The following is a 23,228-nucleotide window of genomic DNA, read 5'->3' as shown; positions in this document are numbered from 1 at the left end:
TCGTAAGGGCGGGAAAGGAATACAGAAAGATGAAGAGATATCGACAGAGGTAGAGTCAGCTGTGAGATGCCGACTCATTTTCTTCTCATGCAGTGTTCAGCAAACTAAATCAAAATCACAACTGAGTAAGATTGTGTTAACTCACAGTCTTACTGATATTGAGTTTCACTCAATATCCCCACTCAGATCCCGACAGGTTCAAAACATTATTTATTTTCCCAATGGAGGTTTCTCTTTTCAAGCTTTCTGCTGAATAATATATATTTTTTTCCACAACAAGTCAAACTAGACCCAGCAAATGAGTACACCCCCCGTTTTTTTTTTTTTTTATCATTTCTGCACACTTTTTTATTTATTTATTTATTTATTTGAAAACGTTGACGACGGGAATTCCGCATAGCATGAAACCTTTAGAGGAAACAGTGATGGTTAATGAGACTGAGTAGAAAGCCATTAGGATAATCACAGGAGGCAAGCAAAAGGACAGAAGAAGGACGCGCACGAGGCTCACAGCACAGGAGGAAGGACGCGGCGCAAAAACTGAACAGAAAAGAGCAAGCTGGGCAGTCATTAGCGAAGGAGTAAACAAACACTAACTGAAAACTTTAGCAGAAAGTAAACTAGTCTGGGTTGTCTCTCCTTGAACGCTGACAAATTTAATTACGAATACATCAAAAAACTGCTTCGGGTACCGTTGCAGAAAGGTCTCGTTAGTTCACCCCCAGCGATTGATGCACTGAATTCTCAAACACTGATGACGAAGATGCTGGAGGACATGGGGAGGAAGAGGGATGGCGGGAGGTGTTGAGAATATGACCAGTGGCACCAGTGGCACCAGTGGCACCATTGGCACCAGTGGCACCATTGGCACCAGTGGCCAAAGGCAAGAGTGTCTTCGGCGGTGTCACTTCCTTTGTGTGTTAGCCTTTTTCACAGGCTTGTTTTGGATGGTCCTCCCCACGACCTTCGATGGATGTGATCTGACACAGTTCTGAATTTTTCTGTTCTGCAGCCTTTTTGAATTCTTTTTTTTTTTTTTTTTTTCGGGAGGGGGCCGTAGTTTTTGAATGAAGCCCCATTTCTTCTTCACCTCAAGCACGCAGTCTGTTTCCGCTGGCACTCCAGAGAAAAACGTTAAGCTCCGAAACGGTGGTCCCCTCTATCAGATACAGCCAAGGACGGTATTATATTTGAATAACCACTGAATGACATCAAATCAAAAAAATCCAACCTCCAGGAAAAGCAGAGCGTCTGTCTTCTCAAGTCTGCGTCCCTCATCCCTTATGTATAACCTTGTTGAAAATAAAAAAACGGAGAGAAAAACACCATCTTCCTGCGTTGGGAGCAGCAGAGACCCAGAATCTTATTTATTTGAGCTAAAAACCAAGTTAGTAACCACGATGCTACTGTGTCAGTCCACTAGTTTAGGCTATTTGCTTCATGGGGCGATGAACATGCAGATCACAACTTGTGCACAAGAGTGTTTCAGAGTTGTTGGATTGTGTGTTTGATGAGTTTTGAGGGAGGAGGACCTGCACCGTTCACCTCCACTGTGTTCACTGATCCTCCCGGAGCTCAACACCACAGCCAATGACCATTGAAGAACATGTAGCTGCTCATTTGACGAGAGGCATTGTGGCAATAGGCTTTGAAAAAAAAAAACCAAACTGTTTAAAATCCTTTTAAAGAGTACACAACATACAGAAAAACATCAACACAGACAAAACACATAAATGCACTTACCATTAACAGAACAATGATGTACGTTACACCGGATTTTCACAAAAAAGCGCAATTCAGCAAACACACAATTCCAACTGTAAGCGCATGAATCTGTGCAACACGCCGATCGACCAAGCTGCCATCAAACAAGCGTTAAAATCTACTGAGGAGCGGTTAAGTAGTGATACGCTCCATTAGATGGGGAGGAAAAAACTGTGTTCAGTCAATATGAGCAAGTCTCATAATTTTTCTCCTACTGCCCGAATGAAATCCCACCTCAGTGTTTGTAGCAGCAGCAGCAGCACAGAGACAGAGAGAGAAGGAGAGAGGCCCCAATGTCTCCCACTGCAGTCGTTGCGGTGGTGTTGAGTACAAACAGTTTTCTGAGCGATTTCCCAGAGGTCGCACATCGGCCCCACTAGCCATAAGTCGTTGTGTGCGCACATGCATAAGGAAATAAACACCGCACACGTCTCCATAGAAGGGCGTATTGGCTTCGCAAGCAGGCCCGAAGAAGACGACTAGTGTACCTTAAATCAATACTGTAGGTTTATCTTGGCGCTAAAGATTGGGAACAGTCTGGCACATGTGTAAAGAGAGGAACTCTTGAGTGGCCAGGCGGAGAGAGAGAAGAGAGAGAGAGAGAAAGAAATGGAAAATCTATAAAAAAAATAATAAATGGAAACCCGCAGTGAGAGTAAACAGGCTCACTTCATCCCTCTGGACTGAGATGTCGACCTACTTACTCACAGTGTAAATCATAAACAGAGAATCTGTTGATATAAAACAGTGTTTTAGATGGAATAGTTGTTGCACCCTTAAAAATTTAAGCTCAAAGCATATCCAGCTTTAGTTCAACTTTCCAATACAGCAAAAAGTGTGCCATAAGTTGTTTGTTAGATTTTAGATTTAGACTTGGATTTTTTTTTGTTCTCAGCTACACAACAAGATGTGACATTTTTCTGAATGTACACATCAAGGAATAGTGACCCACAAACCAAGAAAGAGTATTTTTTTTTATCATTTTACCATAGCATCATTCAAAAGAATGAAAAAAAAAAAAAAAAATCCAGTTTTGTAATTACAGTGTAAATACAGTGTTTCAGTTTGGGTCAAAACTGTACTCCAGGCAAAAATCCTCTCTAGGAGTAGAAGAAGAGTGAAATCTGTGTTCCCATCCGTTCCCATTTTCCTGAGGTCAAAGGAAAAACAAATGTCATCATTTCCAAGGTGATATTAATTGTGGCTGAGAAATTAAAAAAAAAACCACATTCAACTTGTCTACATGTCTAACATTTGTTTCACAGAACTATTTTTTTTTAATATATATATATTTAAGTGTTTTTGGCTTGATTTGTTTTTGGCTGAACTTTTTTGTTTCCAGAAAGTGTAAGGTTGAGTGTTTGTCTGCTGGATCGGTGCCATTTTCCATCTCTGTGTGTGTATTTATTTTGCCATGCCAGCAGAATATGTAGTTTCCCTCACTAATGGATTTTCCCAGAACTCTTGTTTGCGATGGAGCAAGACTCCTGCCATGCAAATGAGGCTTTCTTACCGGAACAAACTTGATACTACATGAACAGCGGAATGTACCCCCCCGCTCCCTCCCCAATATTTTTTTTTTTTTTTTTACTAATTTGCTCTCTTTTAATGTGATTGTCGCCATAAAAACAACAAGCGTATCGCGAGGGGTGCTGATCGTCAGCACAATAATGGCATTGCAGCCATGACAGGAACACTTGCTTACTGGGGGAAGAGGGGAGGAGGCAAGGGGAGCGCGGGAAGGTGGGAAGATGAGGTCATGGTGAAAGAAAGGGGGCGGGGTGTTACTGACCTAAGCAGGTGTGACAGTTGCGAAAGCTCTCATGGGTAAAAAAGAAAAAAAAGAAAAAAAAGAAAAGAAAAAGGTTTCTTCAGCCTTGTGGCAATGCTAAACTGAGCGTGACCCTACGATGGAGCCCAGCCATCTATCTGACTTGCTTTTTACGCCTAAGAAGAGGAAAACCCTTCACTGACAGAGTGTAATCTAGGGGATTGAAGCTTACAAATTCCTTCGCTCTGCAGTTTGTCTCGTTGCAACTTTTGTTTTATCTCGTTCCCGCCCCACTTCCTCCCAGAATCACTTCACGCTGGAGGAATGGCAGCCCCTATCGAGACGAGAAGACGGATTCAATGGCTCCTCTCGCGAAATAGTTTTCCTGCACTTACATCTTTTCATTTTTTATCATTTTTGTTTAAATTCCTTAACAGTCAGAAGTCCGATGTTCCTGCACAAAATATTTGACCACGCTCTTAAAGCCTCTGACCTCACAAGGCAAGAATGAAGAGATTTTATATTGTGAACTCTCGCAAATCTGTCCTCAAAAGCCCCGGCCTATAGCATCATCGGCCTTTCGTAACCAATCAGCTTCCTTGTTGCCGTGATGAAAGTAGATGGCTACTGAAGCCAGGGGCCCATAATAGGTCCTTTGTGTAATATTTGACCTGATTTTACAATTTTTATATTGGTAAAGGTAATATAATGTCCGTAAATAGATTACTAAATGTATATGCTCACAGTCCAATAAAGGTTATTTGGTTTTCCTAACCATACAACGGTCCTTATATGTATATGTAAGAATATTGATAGAGCTCCTAGTAGACGAAGCAAGCAAAGAAGAGGGGGGAGGTGGTATCCAGGTTTGCATGTGCAGCCCACTGTAGTTCACTGGCAACCTCGAGAGAGGGACGGTGAGAGAGTGAGCGCTGCAATCTAAGTTGTAGCCACTTGATGTCGATGTTTCTTCTCGAAATACCAAATATTACATACTTAACCTTTAAAAGCCAAAATAGACAAAGAAGTACAGGAAGACTGCTGCGAACGACGTAATGCTGCAGTATAGCAGTTGTAGAGGAACAGGATGGAAGAACAAAGTTTTTCTCGTGGCATTTTAAAGAAGAATGAAGGACGGCGCTGTAGGATGTCTTTGTGCATCTCCTAATAAGGCCCCACACATTTGCTATCCACGATGGACAGGAAAACACCGAGTAATTAAGGTACATGGTTAATCTCCTCAACCTTCCTTTTTTTTTTTTTTTTTGTAATAAGAAATTAGATTAAGGAAATGCTCCATATTTTCAGTGTAGTTGCAACTGTTTACCCATTAGCTACCTGTATTCCAAGTTATCCAGTCAGATTACTTCATGAGTTTAGGTTCCCAGACTCGTTTGACCAAACAGCACAGCAGAAGTGCCAAACTAATATGACCCAAAACAAAAACATAACAAAACCACTGCAATGATGCTGGCGCGCTGGAGACTGCATTTATTGTAGCTCCAAGACTCCTCGGCCGTAGCTCAACCTCACAGATGCCTGGCAACAGACTCCTTACACTGCACTTTATAAAACCTGCAATAAAACCTGCTATAAAGTGCCTCTAAGATTTTCACGACTTTCGCGGAGCCCTTGCACGCCGCGCGTCTTTGCCAAAACTGGGAGGCAACTGAGACGCTGCAAAGACTCACCTCTGCCTCCAGTCACTGGGGGAAACAGTAGGAGAATGGCCGGACGCAAAAATTCTGTATCTCCCCCATGTGAGACCACACACCGCAGTGTTTACCCCTTCCATCTGCCCCTGTTTACCCCAGACTGTGGCTCTGTGTGCCAGGGGGACAGCGGAAGTCCGCACGAGCAGAAGGCACGAGCGCAGGCTCGCGAATTGGAACTCCTCCACCTGCCAAGAGAAGTAAGTCTTCCTTTTATGAGCCGATTGAAATTCGGCTCACGCGCTATCCATTCTGTCAATGACAAGAGGAGTCGGGACAACCTTGCAACCCCCGACACTAACCGCGCTGTAACGGTCAGGGATACATCAAGCTGAACGCTAATAGTTGGAGCTCGTCTTCAGCCTCCTCTCGCCGTTTATTGCTAACTTTTCCCCCTCCCCCTTCCCCTTCATTTGTTTTGAGCAGACGCATTCGTGGGAACGGCTGTGCTCGATCCCAATGATTTTCAGACTGGCATCTGACTGACTAATCTGACCTTAAGCCTCTGTTTTTTTTTTTGTTGTTGTTGTTGTTTTTTTTGTTCAACGGGCACCCACTGCAGATAATGCGTGTTCCATAGTTAAAGACTCAACAAACATGGAGCAGTCACGCTTTGTATGCATTAGCCCAGCTTTAACCTCTGACCCCTCGCGCTCCACTCAGCTTTGACAGGTTCATTACCACGTACGACTGAATCGCTGGAATCAATCCTTGAGACTCTCATCCACAAAGGCCTCTCACTGCATCATCCTCGCTCTGACACGTCGCCTTGAATTGCAAAATGTAAAACGAAATTGGAAAAATGACAAAACAGGCTCTCAGATTCTTTCATTCCAACACAACTCATCTCCTTTGCTCCCCCCTGTTTACAAAAGTGCTTTGCCTCTCCCCCAAAAGACGGGTGTTTATATTGCTTTCGGCTGAAGTTTTCAGATTAACCGCTACCTGCATGATCGAAAGATAGAGGCTTGACGGCTGTGTTTTGACTCCTCTGATTAGGAGGATTTCACATATTTCTGTGCGTGCTTCGGTTGCTCTGATTTCACCCCCTTAATTAGGAAACATGTCTAGGCTAGCCGACGCTCTCAACCTCATATACAGGCGAAGATGTGCACCTTGTTTTTCCGGCACATTTACGAAGAAGAGGATGGGTCAAAAACAAATAAAAAAAAATATTTTGCTGTATATCATGTGCACATAACTAATATACAATATTCTATTATCTGTACATCAACAGAACCTCAAACACGCCTTGTTATAATTCGCACTACCGCAGAGAGGCAGTAGAGAGCTCTAAATGAAAAGTACCTCGTCTCCACGTACCTTGTACAAACATACAGCAGAGAATATCACAAGAACGCTATCTATCTATCTATCTGATCACTATTTTTGAAAATCAATCAAATATATGATGACGTGTGTTAATAAACGGCAGATAATATGTGAAAAACAAAATTAAATGATATCTTATTATTCAATTATCTAATTATCCATTTGATTTGATTTGATTTGATCTATTCCAATTCCAATAGATCCTCGAATGATCAAATGTTTGAACTTGTCAATCACGCACATCTGCCACCGATATATCTTCATGTGTTATTACAGTAACTTCTGTGATTTCCCCACATCAAATTAACGTGAGCAAGGGAGCAGGGACAATCGTACCCCGGAGCGGTCTGGACCTTTTTTTTTTTTTTTTTTTTTTTATCTATTATAAACGCAGCTCTGCGTCCGCGCACACGGGCACACCCATTGCCAGCCATTGAGAATGTGATGTTGGGATTAACGTTATCGCTCCTGGGGGCGGCGCGCGTCCTCGCAGCGGCACGAAGGAGGCGGTGTGTGAGAACTGCGTCCTTGTGTTGTTGCTGCTGCTGCTGCTGCTGCTGCTGCTGAGCTCACTTCCGCCGGCCCGAGTCAGATCGCCGTTCTTCTGCCTCTCTCTGTTTTCGTCCGTCCCCCTCTCAGTTCCAGTCAGCCAGCGGTGCCGAGAGGAGCTCTGCGGCGGGTCGGAGAGAGCCGCGCAAGACGCGAAAAGTCAGCACGGAGCATCCTGCCGCAGCAACGCAACCATCGCTCAGCCACATGCAAAGCGCCGTCTGCGCAGCGGATACGCACCACTCCGTTAATTACATAACTGGAATACTCCTTTTTTTGAAAAAGAAATAACTCTTGGGTTTATCTTCTGTTCCTGCGCTTCTTTTTTTTTTGAGCCGGCTGCACCCGAGATTTGATTTCTCGAAATGGAGAACGACGACAAATACCTGCCTGAGCTTCTGGCGGAGAAGGACAGCCTGGACCCGTCGTTTACGCACGCCATGAAACTTTTAAATGCAGGTGAAGTTTTTTTTTTTTGTTTGTTTGTTTGCTTTGTTTTCAGTTATTTGTTTTTGATGCCTTTTTCAGGTGGGGAGGGCGGTAGGGATGCTGCGTTCGGACTGGAACGTGAACGCACCTTCAATATATAAACGCACTCCACGCTTTGGTACCCCTTTGCCTTTGCTGACGGGACGTTAAACACAAAGGCATTAAGAGGAAGTACGGAAACGAGTGTTTATGCTAATTAACGAGTATACGTTTGTCACACGTTGGAGGCGTGTCGTAATAAACTGGTGTAAACGTCGCTCCACGCCGAAGCTAACCCAGCAGGACCCACGGCACGGAGCGGGACAAGTGTCGTTTCCGGTGGTCGCGTGCCAACCTACTTAAACGTGGAGTTCGCACTCTTCCTTGTGAAACCTAATAACAATAACACCCGGCCGATTAGTTTGAGTCAACTCCTAATTTTGTGTCGTTGTTTTGTTGTCTGGAAGCTATACTGTGCACAGTGGCACGTTAATGTGCGCCATTACCCGTGGCAGGCGAGGGGGTGAAAACCCGCTACTGGCCGATAGCGGCGATATAAAACCCTGCTGTCCGATACTGTAGCTCGTGACCCTGTGACTGGGTCCTGTGAAGAAGAGCTGGAACTCTGGGGCATTTGTCACTCAGGTTGTATAAGCGCATATGAAACTCTGCTTTTCGACTCTTAGTTACAGGGGCAGGGTAGTGTCGAGGGAATGTCACCCCTTTTAAACCAAACAACGGGCTAACAGCGTGAAACAATACGTGGACGACGTAGTTCCACCGACTGTCATTAGCGAGCACTTCAGGGCCAATATATTAAAAATAAGTCGGTCACTCCGCTCTTAATACAATGTCTGCGTTGCTTGTTTTCATTTCCAAGCAAGTGTTAGTTAATGTGAAGAAACGTGGTTTTAAAATTGGGCTGTACATATTTACATTTGTTAACCTTTAACCATGTTAGTCCCATTGAGATCAAACATCTCTAGGGACCTGGCCAAGAGGGCAGCAGCAGTTGCATCAATAACAGTAAACAACACAGACAAATTTACAGCGTTCAAACTTACTTACTCACATAACACGTGCAAGCAGAGGAGTTATTCTATGTGACCATTCTTCTAGACCATGTCAGGCATATTGAATTGATGAAGCTGCTGTCCTTGTGTGAAAGTTCTGCCAATTTTTTTTTTTTTTTTTTTTTTTTTTACGACAGAAGCCCCACAGCTGAGATTGGTTGCCTGTGATGAGGCGTTTTTGCTTCGTGGCTTTGCGGTTTTCCTCTTTGACATCCACCCAAGGTGCGCTGGATACGTCCCCACCAGAGTGCAGCTTGGCATATTGTGTTGTCATCGGGAGGGGAGCCGAGGCCGGGGTGGTTTAAGGTAAATTGCTGTGACGGGCAGCGCAGGTGAAACGTCGTGCCACGCAGACCAAGTGACATGAGGCAGAGCGAAACCGCTGATTGCCAATTTTCAACCAAGTCGTGCTATCAAAATTGCAGGCTGTTAAAATTGTGGTTCAAAAGAGATCGAAGATGAGCTTTCAAATGAGGGCTGTTACATTATTGATTCGCCCCAACATTTTCTTGATGAGTGGGTTTTTTTTTGTGGAGTGATGATTGCACCCTGATTTATTTACTGGGTCTGATTTTCTAATCAATAAACCTCCTCACATTATGATGATGTTGCCACAGGCTGTGTTAATTTCCACCTTAAAAACCGCTGAATTGGTTGAATAACTGAAAGTCCAAACAATTGCATAGATGAATGCGGTGTACTTAGCATGTTTGTCTATATTGTGAAAAAGGTAACATGACTTGTGCGGTTGGTTTTGTTCTTTATTCTAGTTTTATTGTCGTTTTTTTGTGCAGTTTTGCCCAAACGTAGTTTGATTCTCTTAGAGGTTCATGATGAATACAGTTCAAAGCTGCTGGAAATGGATGTGGAGAGCTTCGAAATAATTCAACCCAGACATGCGGGCTTGTTTCCTGAAATGCATCAATAAAGGCTGCCTATGCACTCTCATTCCTGGGATGTAGTTTGTCGTTTTACCATCTGCCTGGATTGCGTGAACACTTTGCCTGAAACATTACCTCTCCCTGTCCAGAAATTGATAGACTCCAGAAGGGCGAGACTAAAAAGGAGGAAGAATCGTACCTGGACCTTTTCACAACAAAGAACATCAAACTCAAGGAACGAGTGCTTATACCTGTCAAACAGTATCCCAAGGTGAGATTTCTCTGCCCTTGCCTCCTCTTTCCGCTTCTCCCCCCTTGATTTAATTTCTCTTGCGGTAGGGTTCCAATTACATAAAGCCACGGGGTTACTTGGGAGCCTCAAATTGCTCTCCTCAACCTTGATCCTAAAGCCCCAGAGTGTAATTACTCCAGATATTGGCATGTTTTAAAGTCTCATGAAAGGATCAAAATGTTAAAATTACTCCTCTCAGGATGGCTCTATTCTGGCTGCGAAATCCATTTTTTATTCATTGGTTGTGCTACTTTCTTCCTGTGTTCAGCCGTCTCCATTCATACTTGAATATTTTGCCTTTATGATGCGCTGGCAGATGTTTTCCGTCTTTTAAAGTTGATTTATTGCTTTTCTGCTGCCAGAGGAGTTGTAAAGGAGTCGCACCCTCAAGTGTCACACTGATTGTTGCATGCTGATTTGTTTGCATGCTGGGAAAGCGTATTTGCATCCGTTTTGACACGGCTGTGTATTTTTCACTGCCGTGCAACTTTTCAGAGTCAGTTTTCACTCGCCGCCTCTCCACGCTTCAGTGGATTTTCACCCAGCCCCCCCACCCAAACCCTCTGGAAGTTTTTTACGAAAAAAAAAAAAAAAAGCGACGTCTGCAAGATGTCGCTCCACCTGGAGCCTCGAAATCAATGCGTCGCGAGGAGCCAGCGCAGCACGCCGATATCCGGAAGACTGTCTAAGTTTTATTGCGCATATCAGTCTGCGCTGTCAGGCAGGACGACGCTAATGACTGTTTCAGCATCATAAAAAGAAGTGCCTTTAAACCTCCAGGAGGTTCCAGTCTCCCTGCTGGCACCTCTTCAGTAAAAGCAACCATGCACACCTGCCAGCGACTTTGTTCCAAGGCAAAGGAAGCAGAAACTTCCGCCCACTCTCAGCCTACTGAAAAGTAATTTGAAGTTGCACATCAACCTTTTCCGTGAGAAGACGAGCATCAGTATTTGCATGTCGTTGCGTCACTGCGTCGGTCTTCGCTCTCCCCCACCTTCGACCGCCGGGCTAATTGTCGCTGCTCTCCCGCTGCTCTGCCATCAGTTCAATTTCGTCGGCAAGATTCTGGGACCTCAAGGCAACACAATCAAGCGTCTGCAGGAGGAGACCGGCGCCAAGATCTCTGTGCTGGGCAAGGGATCCATGAGAGACAAATCTAAGGTAAAGAAGTGCGCCCACCAACGCAAACATCTGGTGCTACGCACCTGCGAGTTGGTGGGATAGGGTGTGGGGGGGGTGGAGGAGGGGTGGAGCTATGGAACATCTGGCCGTTGCTAGAGGGGAGTAGTCGGCGCCGAGCCCAGATGGCGTCCGCTTCACAGGTCTGTTTGGTGAACGTAAAAACCACAGAGCCCAAGGCCTCCACGAGCTGGGCCGCTCCTCCATTGTCTCTAGGATGGGCTTGATATAAAACAGATATTAAACCTTTATTTAATCAGGGAGTAAAGAGAGTCCCGAGCACGACGAGTGCGTCTGAAGTGTAACTCCTGTCTGTGACGTTGTCGTTTCCTCAGGAGGAGGGTCTGAGGAAAGGCGGAGAACCCAAATACGCCCACCTCTCGATGGAGCTGCACGTGTTCATCGAGGTGTTTGCGCCCGTCCCCGACGCCTACCTGCGCATGGCGCACGCCATGGAGGAGGTCAAGAAGTTCCTCTTCCCTGTGAGTCTTACGCCCCGCCTCGCCGCGCCGTCGCCGCTGCATGCTAGCACAGTCAGCGCAATCGCCTGATCACGGACGTCACCCTCGAGCCAGTGAAGCGCCATTCACAGCTGTCGCGTCAAGAGAAACATCGCCGTTTAATGACTGCAAGTGATTTTTCAATTTATCTGACCAATGCACCGCTGAGTTCACAGAATTCAGAGGCGATCTGCTCCGTTAGATTTTCAAGTTCTGCCGCGGCATCGCTGTCGCCTCTGTTCCCTGCTTCTCTGCTGTTGCAGGAAGTGGGAGTGACACGCACTGATGCGCACAGGCACCTGAACCACCTCCCAACCGCCGATAGTGTTGCTTCAATCTTGTTGTACGTGTGTATAGCAACAATCAAGGCATTCTATTCTATCCCTGCTGTCGGACACAAGAGACCACAGAATCACACGTGTGCCAGTCAATCAATCCTGACCGCAGAAATGAAATCTGGCGGTCAGCGTTCACCTCATGTTTCCGTCTCACCCCGCCGAGACTCACACTTTCAGATTTGCTCTAATTGCCGGGATTTTTGAAGATTAGCGGCTTGCGTGATTAAGGATCTGATAAAAGGATGAAGGTCTCAAGTCAGAAAGATTAACGTAAAGCAACGCGAAGAGGCCGAAGGCTCCAGTAATTTTTCTCCAGTCTGAATGCGGTCTTCTTTTTTTCACCTGCCCTTCCTTGCTGGTAATCCATTATTGTGTCTTTACTCCACTCGAAACTTTGAGGCTATTCATTCGACTCCCCCAGCGGATGAAGGAATCCTGCAGAACAAAGGGAGTATTAGTATTACTGCATAAAGTAGCCAGTTTCCCACCTTGCAGGAGCTGCCATTACAACTTGGGGCTATAATCTCTCAGGTCTGGCTGCCTTTGTTTGGGAAGCCCTCCGTATTATTCAGAACAAAATACACGGACCGGGTTTTGTGGAATTGTGCGGACGTGATTTGTTGGATGAAATGTTTTATGTATAACCCTCCTCTTCCTCCTCCCCCTCTTCCTCCTCCCTCACCTCCTCCTCAGGTACCCTGGAAGGCTTTGATACGTTTGTTCCCGCAAAAGCTTCTGTATCTCTGCATCTCTATCCGCCTTCTGATGTGGATGCAAAAGCAGGGCTTTGCCCCTGTCTGAAGGATTCTACAGAACCCCACGGGCTGACGCACCACAATATTAGCTATGAATTTTTCTTTTTTTCCACATCAAGTGCAATAATCTTGATTTTGAAGGGAGATTCAGCCCCGCCTGGGGTCAAGGCGGGTCACGGCGCCGCCCCGTGAAATATCGACGCAGATGCGTTGCCGCTCTTCCCGAGCTGAATTATAATGAGGCGGCGGTCTTTTGTTCTCCCTCAAAGAGAGAAAGAAATATATTTACTGGAGACGTTTTTTATTTCCCCGTCGTTAGGAACCGATCCCTGTTCCACGGGCCCATTTTGCTGAGAGGAAACGACATTAATTGGGTCACGGTGCGGTGCGGCTCGGCTCGGCTCGGCGAACGAACGCGCCGCATCGTTTTTCAGGAATTGTGCTGCGTCAGAATTTTTCTCCCCCACATCTACATAAACATTCCCTCAATCGCTCCTTAGACTCCTGACTCAGTGGCGCCGGGACTTTTTTCTTTCACACGTCTTCGCGGTGCGGCGTGTCCAACTGCTCTGAAGCGCTGTTTTTTTTTTACCCGTCGCTCATTCAATCACCGATTTCTCCCCTCAACCACTCTATAGTCTCCGTGTATTTTCTCGTTGCATATAAAAAGGTCTGTGACTCGTTTTTGTTTTTTGTTTTTTCATTTTCCTCTCGCGCGTGTGTGTGTGTGCGTGTGTGCGTGCGCATGTAGGATATGATGGATGATATCTGCCAGGAGCAGTTCATGGAGATGAGCTATCTGAACGGAGGCCAGGAGCACGGAGGAAGAGTCCGCGGGGGGATGCCCGTCAGGGGCCGCGGAGTGCCTCCTGCTGGAGCTCACAGGTGTGTGTAGATCCACGCACACAAATCTCCATCTCCCTGTAAACAGCTCCCGGGTCAGTGAACACACAAGGGAAAAAAAAAAAAAAAGACAAAAAAAGACACCGTTGTTTATCCTTTGGTGTATCAAGTCATTGCAATAGATATGAAGAGCAGAGAGGTAGAGGCAAAATATTTATCTCTATTTTCTGCTACAATGAGGCTTCGCTTGCTTGCGGAGCAATCCTGCCGACAAAGGATCGCATCGACCTCTGAGGAGAGCGAGGAACTTGTGGTACATCTGTCGATGGTGTTCAATAAATTACGCCCTTATTATATTTTCATTTGCACTTTAGCAACTGCGCTTGTCACAAGTGCAATTAAAGGACCCCCGCTGCTCATGTGTGTAACACAAATGCCATAGCTGTTGGTTGTTAAAAGGTCATATTATGACTCTATTCACCAATTTTGCTACAATATTCAATATTCCTCTCTCTAGAGATGAGTGAGGTCCACCATTTCTTACTTTTTTTGCTCACGTATTCCAAAGTACGTGCTAAAACGCACGGCCGTAGAGATCAGCCGTCTGTGATGTCATAGAGGGCACCGACACACTTGTGATTTGGGATTTGCAATGGCCTTTAAAAATGCCTTGTTGTGATTGATGTCCCCTTGCAAACAATTGGAAGGTGCTGCAAAAAATGTTTTTTAGCGGCGAGCTAAAACTGAGCATTTTTCCAGAAGGCCGAAAACAGACGGCTAAATAGAAGCCAAAAGACATCTTATTTCTCTGAGATAATTATGTGTGTGAGACTTCTGCACTCGAACAGATAGTAATGATGGTGGTGGATATAATATGGGACCTTTAAAGGTCACGGAATCAAACATTCGTTCCTCCAATTAGAGGGGCAGGTTTAACAGTCTTCTTCTTTTTCTTTTGTTTTTTTTTTCTCCTTGTCTCATCCAGGGGCAGGGGAATGCCGCCTCGCGGCGCCGCTGCCAGGGGGGGCGTGACACGAGGCGGCCCGGCCAGAGGTGGCGCCGTCAGGGGCGCCCCGGCGGGCAGAGGAGGACCCCCTGCAACGCCGACCAGAGGGGCTGTGGCCCCCCGGGCCAGGCCCCCTGCAGTCGGGCCCCCCCAGAGGATGGCCCCCCCACCACCCCACCAGCACACCCCTGCTACGGCTGCTGAAAGCTACGAGGAATATGTGAGTGGGAGTGCTCACGCGGGGGTAGAGGGGAGGGCATGTTGGCTAAAAATAGAACCGTTTGTTCTGATTCGTAATTGACATTAAACATTTAAGGAAGCCCGCCTGACAGTTTTGTATTCAGGCCACTGCCAGGCGGGCTTCCTTAAAAAATGGCGGGCCAAGATCGCAGCTAACTAGGAGCAAGACCCTTATTGCTCTGTGTATATTCTTATTTATATGAGAACCATTTTAAGGGTAGGACGACCAAATTACTTTTATTGTGCTGTGAGTGTACACTTTTATTAATGTATTTATGGGCTGCATGTTAAGCTTTTAGCGATATAAAAATCATAAATCGAGCCAAATTTTACACACTGGACCTTAAATACAACCGTTGCTTCTCTCCCACTGAAATGAACAGGTCGCTTGTGGATTTTTCCCAACACATTTGGCTAATTTCCCCCCAAAAATTCAGATTGTCAACGTCAAACATTTCTGATGTAGGCCAGTGCAATTTGTAGCTGTAAGGGGGGGAAAGACTCGCAAGAGTGACTGCAGAAAACCGCAGCATGTGATGTAAGCTAGTAGCTCGGCCTGGGTGGAGCGTTTCCACTGGCAGGCCGATCCGATCTAAACCCCTGTCACCTGCAGAGTCATTTGATCCGGGTCGACGTGAGTCTGTGTCACTTTCCCACGGCCCAACACGGCCAGTTGTCAACGGGTTTGAATGTGATTTTTAGGTTGCAGGTTTTTAGAGAATTCAAATGTTTTTATTATTATTTAAGACATATGACACACAAGAAAGAGTGTACCAAAAGCTACAATAATAACATAATAACAAGGAGTAATAGTAGTAGCAACAAAACAAGAAAAAAAATAGAAATAGAAAAAATAGAAATAGAAATAGAAAAAGCTGTATGAACCCGCCCCTCCCTCCCTCCCTGCCTGCCGGTTGCCTTTAGAAGTAGTTCTCTCAGGCAACACGGGGACGAGCCGTTTCCACGTCCCACTCATGAGGTTGGAGGGGCTCCGCTCGGCGGTGGCGCCGTCCGCCGCGACATCTATGATTCATGAACACGCCCGTCCTCAAATCTGGCTCCTCTTTCTCTCTGTTCCCTCCCCTCTCCAGGGCTACGACGAGAGCTACACAGAGACGGCCTACGAGTCATATGACAGCTATTACAGTCAGCCGCAGGCGTAAGTGAATCAGACGCCTCTTTGGTCTCTACCTGCTTCTCACCCAGCGCACGCACGCACGCATGCACGCACGCACGCACGCACGCACACACACACACACACACACACACACACACACTGCCAGTTCGACTCAAAAGCGAAAAAAATCTGCTTTTTAGCCCCTCCGCAAGAAAATTTCAGCGCTAATGCTGCTTCATGGTTTGGATGACAGTGTTTTAATTTAGGCAGGGGTCCCGCCGGGACCGAGATGTTCCACGTTAGAGAGCCCAGCTTTGATCTTATTCTTGCGGAGCCAATTATCACAGCCCCTGACATTACAAGTCGGCAGCCAGTTGATGTTTTTCAGAGACATTTCCTCTTCTTCTCTGTGTTCTTGGGCCAACAGAGAGCCGGAGTACTACGACTACGGACACGGCGAGAGCACAGAGTCATACGAGTCATACGGTAAGGGAAAAAGATGAGGATACATTTGCATCGCTTCATTACTCGATATTTTGAAAGCTGCAGTTATGTTGGAGTTATATGTATTAAGTTATCACCAAAGTTAATCAAAGTGAAACGTAACGTGACTTATGGTAACCAGGATTTTATTACAGGTTCACTTTACGCTCGTTTTCCCATCATATTCTGATCACTTCACAGACTTTTGCAATAAAGTACAACTCCAAAAGCACCTCAAAGGTTCCACATTAGCCCAGATTGAGGTTTTAGATCCTTCCTATGAAAAATGGATTCTTTGATAGACCTGCAACATGATTGGATGGAGACAGAAACATGAGGCTGTCAGAAAAAGAAAAAAAATACTTTTCAGTATTCACTTTTTAGTTGGGATGGGAGAACTGTCATTGAGGTGCTTTACTGAAAAGTGGACAAAATCAATGACACTACTGGGTGAATTTTCATTTTTCTGGGGAGAGACGTGTTGTTTTAAACCCCTGCAAGGGGAATTTTGCACGATAAAATGACCTTTAAAAGTCTGACCGCTGATGTAAATGTATGCATTTGTTGCTTGTGCATGTGTCCTCTGCAGACCAGGATGACTGGAACGGGACCCAGCGAACGGCTACGGGGAAGGTCCCGCCCCCCTCCAGAGGAGCCAAGACGACCTACCGGGAGCACCCGTACCGACAGTACTGAAGCGGACTCGCCGCCCTTAGCGTGTCGGCCTGACTAGCTCCTGTCGACCACGGCAGCTCTCGCTTTAAGCAGCCCGACAAAAGTAATTGTTCGTTTTGTCTTTGTTTTATTTATTATTTTCCTCCCTACACCGGACTTTATACAAGACAGCAAATTGGGAACTGAAAATCGGACCTGTTTTTTTTTTTGTTCGTTTTTTTTTTTTTTGGACTCGTCCCCTTCCTTCCCTCCTTCCTTCCTTCCTTCCTTCCTTCCTTCCGTCCTTCCTTCCTTCCTTCCTTCCTTCCTTCCTTCGCCCCACTAACCAGCCTCCTATCCCTCCAACCAAAGTGGCTTTCAGATGGGTTTGAGGGGGTGATGCTGGCTTCCTGTTGTCTTCTTTTTATTTGATTTTTTTTCCCTTTTTTTATTATTTTTTTTATTTTTAGCTCATTTAAAAAAAAAAAAAAAATCTCTGACCCCTTTTCCCCCATTCTCTGGCTTCTTTGGCTTTTCTGCATTGTTGACCGTGCATTTTTTTAAATGTTTTGGAAATAGTCACTTCTAGTGGAATTAATGGCTCAGTGTCAACCTGTCTTAAGGAATCCATTTTAATTGTTTTTTTAAATACAACTACTGTTGAGGGTCAGTTGCAGATTCCCATTTAGGCTACATTTCAAAATTCTGTTAATATAGCAAAATAAAATTCCTTTTAAACTATCGATCATGTAATATAGAAACAAACGCAGAAAAAACAATCTTACCTTAAATTCATTAAATTAAATGAAGGTTAAAGAAATCAACGATAATGGAATCGATGAAATTCATCCTTGATGATGGTTTGTTTAAATAGTTCTAAAATGTTGTCCATTTAGCCTTAGGCAGCAATATTTGTCATTGTCCTTAGAGTTTTGAAATATAGCCCTAATAGACACTGTTGAGATGGACTGTCCTCATATCCTTAATTTGTTTTACATGTTAAAATTAATTTTAAGAGTCTTGAAGACAAAAAAATGCCATTCTCCCGAAAACACGGCTGAGAGACGGCCTCCTGTTATGCTAAAAATCGGTTCAGGTCTTCATTTTGTGGTCTGATTCGCTATAAACTGCATGCACAAAGTACTCAAAAGAAGGATTGGGACAAAAATCTCCACATGGGTCTTCTCTTTCTACAGAGAAGGGATCCTGCAGCTCAATCCGAACTCTTGTACATATTTTTAAAACATCCTAACTGTACCTATTCTGCCACTAGTATCTGTACCCTCTCCATAAAATGCATTATGCTACATGTGTAAGCTTGCCTAAATAGGTTACTAAATCTGTCCAAAAGATGTTTTGCAGCAGTTTGTCAATAAAGCTTAGTTTGTTTTTTATGAAACTTAACTTGCCTTATTTGTTTCCTGTCCGAGTAAAACCCTGAAATGGCTTTTTTTAAAAAGCGCCTCCAGCAGTCAGACGTAGGTGTTTTGCCTTTGTTTCCTCACACAAAACCGCATTTTAAATCTAAATGGATGTGCTGTCGTCTGCAGACTTTAACTCTACTAAATGATGTCTTGACTGATTATCAAAAGAGCACAACTTATTCTCTCTCTCTCTTTCTATACTTTTTAAAAAGGACCCAGAGGTAAGACCTCTAAAATAACCTGGATAGCTTCCTAATGTGTATAGAGTTCTAAAGCATTGAATGCCTGGGTATGTATAAGACTTTTTCAATCCTCTTACCTGTGGTCGTAATCGTTAACGAGAATTGCTTCCATAGCGTCTGAAAATTAACCGAATTCAAACCATCATTCAGGTCTAGGCTTCATTGTCATGAATGCCGCTGGCGCGAGGCTACTTTAGTAAAGACTAATGGCAGTGCAATGGAGAGGATGGTTATAACCTAGACAACTCCACTGTAAAGGTAACCTAACCCTAAATGTTTAATTTCGTAGTGTGTTCATACCATTGACCATTAAACTTGCTGGTAAATGCGTTACACTTTCTTAAAATCCTATTCCGGTCATGGCAACATCAACAACAACAAAAAGGAAAAAAAAAAAAAAAAAAGAAAAAGAAAAAAAAGTCGACTCAAAAGTAAGACAAACTTAACTTCCAATATCATACAGTCGTGCATTTTATGTACCAAAATAACTGTTCTGTGTACTAACAAAATAGATTTTTTTACGTGTTAATGCAACTCTTGCTAAAAAAGAAAAAAAAAAAAAACATGGACCAAGCCAAAATGTGTCAATATCTTCTGTGCAGTCGAGCTGCTGTCACTCTCTTTCATTTGTTGTGTTAAAGGCTGCTCACAGTAATCGTTCAGAGGTTCTCCTGCCTTTTCTTACAAAGTTTAAATCCACCAGAGGCAAAAAAAAAAGAAAAAAAGAAAAAAAGCTCGAGTTGCATGACCATATCTCCTCCTCTGTAGACGTTGCATGATCCTTGTGTTGGAGCTGCTCCCGGTGCTTTTTCCACGGGGGATTGATTTGTGCTGCGTCCTTCCTGTAGGCGCAGCTGTCGGCCGTGGACCTTCAACACCTTCCCTCTCCGCCCCCCCAACGGGAGACGGACTCTCTGCTGAAGTGAGACCGTGTGAAGTAAGACCATGTGAACCTCAGGTCAGTCTGCATTTGTTGTTTCAGCGATACATTTTATATATTTACATATATTTTGCATGGATATTTTTTCAGTCACACTGGGAGCAGTGTAACCTGAAAGTCAGTTCTTTGGGTCTACCTTCGTACAATGTCGATCTTGTGTAGATTTCAATTGAAGGACATCCTTTTCAATTATTTATTTTAGGCCTAGTGCATTCATCCATTAATCGTCCTAAACGTGAACCTAACCTGTTAAGTTGGTTCGTAAAAAGGATCGCAATGTTAGGATTCACGTTAATGCTTTGCTTTTGCTTGCTTAATTTTTTCATACAGTGAGTGCCAAAGCACGGCAATTTGTAAATACGCTCTTTGTGATGTCACAAATTACACTGATAGCTCCCTCAGGTCAGTGGCCACACCCCCAAGTTGCTCTGCCGTTTTACCAGGAAACTACAACTGGGTGTTTTTGCAGGAGGCTTGAGTCTCAAAATGAAAATAGCAAAGCTCAGAAAATAACATGTATAGTGGAATGTGACCTTGAAGGCCATTAAACAGTTAAACGCGACTCTTCCCACTATTTCATCTCCAGCAAACAAACCAGTTCATAAAGCGTGACCCACCGTGACCCGCTAACCTGTCTTCACATTTCACTTCTGCCTGGGCACACGAGGCTTTCTCTCTTGAAGACGCCTCAGATTTTGCACCGTGAACCGACTCCATCGAGCACTTTTCATCCCGCACTTCACCCGAGCGATGCCGACATGGTTGAATTTCGTGAAAATTCACAGCCCAAAAAAAAAAAAAAAAGGGCACGGTGACCTTACGTATCAGATCTCACCCATAACTCATCAGTCCATGTGCCAATTATGGCCCACAAAGCATCTCGCAGGACAGAGTGATAAAGTTTTTGACATTTAAAATGCCATTCAGGGTCATCTTAAATGTCCTTATCTCCACGCACAGGGGGGGAGAAACAAATATTTAGCAGGAGCGGCTTGGGGATAGAAGGAAAGATTACGATCGTATTTCACGACTGGTTTGATCTTTGCAGCAAAATCCATAAATGCTGTCTGGTTCCGAGGCTCAACTGTGTATAAATTTACACAAGAGCAGACTCACGATAAACAGCCGTATTTGATCTTCTTACAACTGTTTGTGTGTGTGTACGTGTGTGTGTGTTTGTGTATGTATATCCTGTATGTGTATATACATACACATACAGTATATTCTTCTGAACGATATATATATATATATGTATGTATATATATATATATATACATATATATATGTATATATAGTCCACTAGTTTTATGTCAAAGCCAGTGGGAACATTCCACCAGAACACATTCAAACCTGAGGCAAACTAAAAACCTCACCAGGAAACTCAAACTGGGAAAGAGTTCCTCCTCAAAATCTCGCGGCGCAAACAAAGTAAAGCACCAACTAATGAAACTATGGACTTAAATTGTGAAACAGGCAGATGTCAGGTTGTCAGGATTTCAGGGTACAGAGTGCAAGCGCAAGGACACCCATCAGGCAAAAGGCAGAAACAGCTGTGTAGAAAGACACGACTAAGGGAACCAACGAGCCGCAGGTGCAGCGGAACAGGCAGGCTGGCCGCTGATTGGTAGACAGGTGTTGCAGTGAGAGTGGAGAGAGGGGGGAGGGGGGCATGGACAGCATTTTGGAGGGAAAAACTGACAGGTGCTGGCTGGAGAGTGTGAAGAGGTGTGCGAGGACCAGAGAGCTGGAAGTTCTTTTCTTGGAGGTCTGGGGGAAAAAAAAATAATTCTGAAAAATGGTTCGGTTGTGGCACCTCTAATTTGTCAGCGGTTAAAAATCTTGTGTCTTGTGGGTGTGTCAATGTGCAGCTTGATGGCGCACTTCCTAACTGCTGCTGATTTTATTTTACGCTCTACGCTCCCAAATCGGAAGCATATTAATCTCTGTGATTAATTAGCGGCGTCAGCGTGTAAAGTTGAAAGTACGGCCAAGCATTGTAGGTAATTCTCGAAAACAGTTAAAAACCCACTGAAAACCACTTTCCCAACGTTCCCCCTGAAGGCCGTGGGAAGGAGGTGAGCGTTTCTGCGGACGAACATTCTCCGTCGACAGTAGCAGCATTTCAAAGCTCGGCCGGCTCCTCTGATTGCCCCCCCCTCCCAGGCTCCCGTGGGTTGCCCCGGCTCTCGGCGAAGTCGCCTGTGAATTGACGTGCGCCTTTTGTTGCCTTGAGCGAGTCTGAGCGAGAGCAACCCGTCGCCGGGGTGCTGCGCGGTCTCGGGTGGGGAAAAGTGACTAATGAGGATCCTCGGCTCGGAGCTCTGTGACGGAGAGGAAAACAAGAAGAGCCGAGACGCTCCGCTTCCTGATAATGGAACCGGCGGGGGGCAGGAGGACGGGCAGAGGTGTGGGGTGCGATGTCACGTGATGTTCCGTCCGTCTGTCTGTTGCTTGAAGGTAGGAAAAGGTTGATGATGAAAGGGAAAAAAACGATCATGTTTATGCCGTTACAAAACCGCCTTTGGTATTGCGACTGAGGTTTAAAAGGTGAAATGTTTGGCTTTGCGTTGTTAGATTGCATCTTTGGAGCCCAGCATGAATTAGATAAAGACCGCTCGAACGTTAAAGGAGCCATGATACTGATCAAAATCAAATTAATCCCCCCGTCCAAAGCATCGATTGTTTTGGAAAGTTACAAACCAAGCGTTTTTGCTGGAAGCTGTAAACAGAGGGATAAATATTCTCTTTTTTTTTTTTTTCCAGAGATCTGTAGCGTTTGCGGGATTCTGAGTTGCCCCAGAAAAACTCAAGATAAAAAGCTGTAGTTTATTTTCCTACAACAGTTTGTGTGTATATTATTAAAGTCCAGTAGTTTCATGCAAATTCCAGTAAAGACATTCCACCCAACCAAACACGATCGGATTGCTTTGTTTCTCTGCTCTTGCAACATGCAGAAGGTACAACGACTCAAATCCAAGGGTAACCCAAAAACCTCACTAGTCACATGTCATGTGGAAAACAGATGCCCCCCTAATAGATAAATAAATAAATGAATACATAAATAAATAAATAAAACAATATGACCTTTCAAACCGTGTAAAGCATCAACATGTGAGACTGCAGCCTGACAGCCGAGGTCAAATGTCCAGGTTTTCGAGGTACAGAGTGCGAGAATATCGACAGCAATCAGGCAAAAGGCAGAAACAGCTGCACAGGTGGACACGACTCAGTGTGCTGACGAGCTGCAGGTGTGCGGCAGAAACGAGCAGGCTGGCTGTTGATTGGTAGACAGGTGTTGCAGTGGGAGTGGAGGAGCGGGGGGAGGGGGAAGGGGGTGTGGACAGCTTTTTGGAGGGAAAAGCTGACAGGTGTTGGCTGGAGAGTGTGAAGAGTTGTGGTGTGAGCAGAGTTTGACCCCGTCCTCCTGGAGGGCCGGAGAGCTGGAAGCCCCTGAGTCCAACACAGAAACACGCTATTTCCCTGGAGCTGCCAATGCTAAGCTAAGAGTCCTGCAGCATTTTGCTCTTGCTCGAAGCAGCTGCGAGATTACTCGGGAAAAACGAGAGCAAGGATGGCTTGAGATGTAAAAAGCCCTCATCTGAAGTCGACGGTCTCCCCCCTAATTAGGTGTTGTTGTGTTTATTTCAGGCAGCTGCGTTATTTTG

General features: G+C 44.9%; 1 protein-coding gene across 3 annotated transcripts; it reads left to right on the top strand.

The window, feature by feature from the left end:
* The first annotated feature begins 7,023 nt into the window (after window positions 1-7,023).
* Window positions 7,024-19,752, top strand: khdrbs1b (KH domain containing, RNA binding, signal transduction associated 1b). 3 transcript variants are annotated; one of them, XR_012923800.1, is made up of 10 exons: window positions 7,024-7,587; window positions 9,700-9,821; window positions 10,887-11,003; window positions 11,357-11,503; window positions 13,366-13,505; window positions 14,443-14,683; window positions 15,795-15,862; window positions 16,248-16,306; window positions 16,893-17,081; window positions 19,472-19,752. XR_012923800.1 is itself a non-coding variant. In XM_076011604.1 (9 exons), the coding sequence occupies exons 1-9, from the start codon at window positions 7,494-7,496 to the stop codon at window positions 16,997-16,999; spliced, it is 1,095 nt and encodes a 364-aa protein (XP_075867719.1). In that variant the 5' UTR covers window positions 7,024-7,493; the 3' UTR covers window positions 17,000-17,423. The 3 variants fall into 3 exon arrangements, 2 of the variants coding, with proteins under 2 accessions (XP_075867719.1, XP_075867720.1); XM_076011604.1 differs by lacking the exon at window positions 19,472-19,752 and having other exon boundaries at window positions 16,893-17,423; XM_076011605.1 differs by lacking the exon at window positions 19,472-19,752 and having other exon boundaries at window positions 7,028-7,587; window positions 13,366-13,499; window positions 16,893-17,423.
* The last annotated feature ends 3,476 nt before the right edge of the window (window positions 19,753-23,228 follow it).

Source organism: Nelusetta ayraudi, unplaced genomic scaffold (genome assembly GCF_046127955.1).
Source record: "Nelusetta ayraudi isolate G7.1 ecotype Tasmania unplaced genomic scaffold, CSIRO-AGI_Nayr_v1 ptg000135l, whole genome shotgun sequence".
In the NCBI taxonomy this organism is placed as follows: domain Eukaryota; kingdom Metazoa; phylum Chordata; class Actinopteri; order Tetraodontiformes; family Monacanthidae; genus Nelusetta; species Nelusetta ayraudi.
This window is presented reverse-complemented; position numbering and strand designations above follow the sequence as displayed.

Bases quoted from the DNA above. Each gene is read 5' to 3' on its own strand.
- khdrbs1b (XM_076011604.1), top strand. From the start codon at position 7,494: ATGGAGAACGACGACAAATACCTGCCTGAGCTTCTGGCGGAGAAGGAC. The intron at 15,863-16,247 runs GTAAGTGAATCA...TTGGGCCAACAG, and splicing joins TATTACAGTCAGCCGCAGGC to AGAGCCGGAGTACTACGACT. The intron at 16,307-16,892 runs GTAAGGGAAAAA...TGTCCTCTGCAG, and splicing joins AGAGTCATACGAGTCATACG to ACCAGGATGACTGGAACGGG.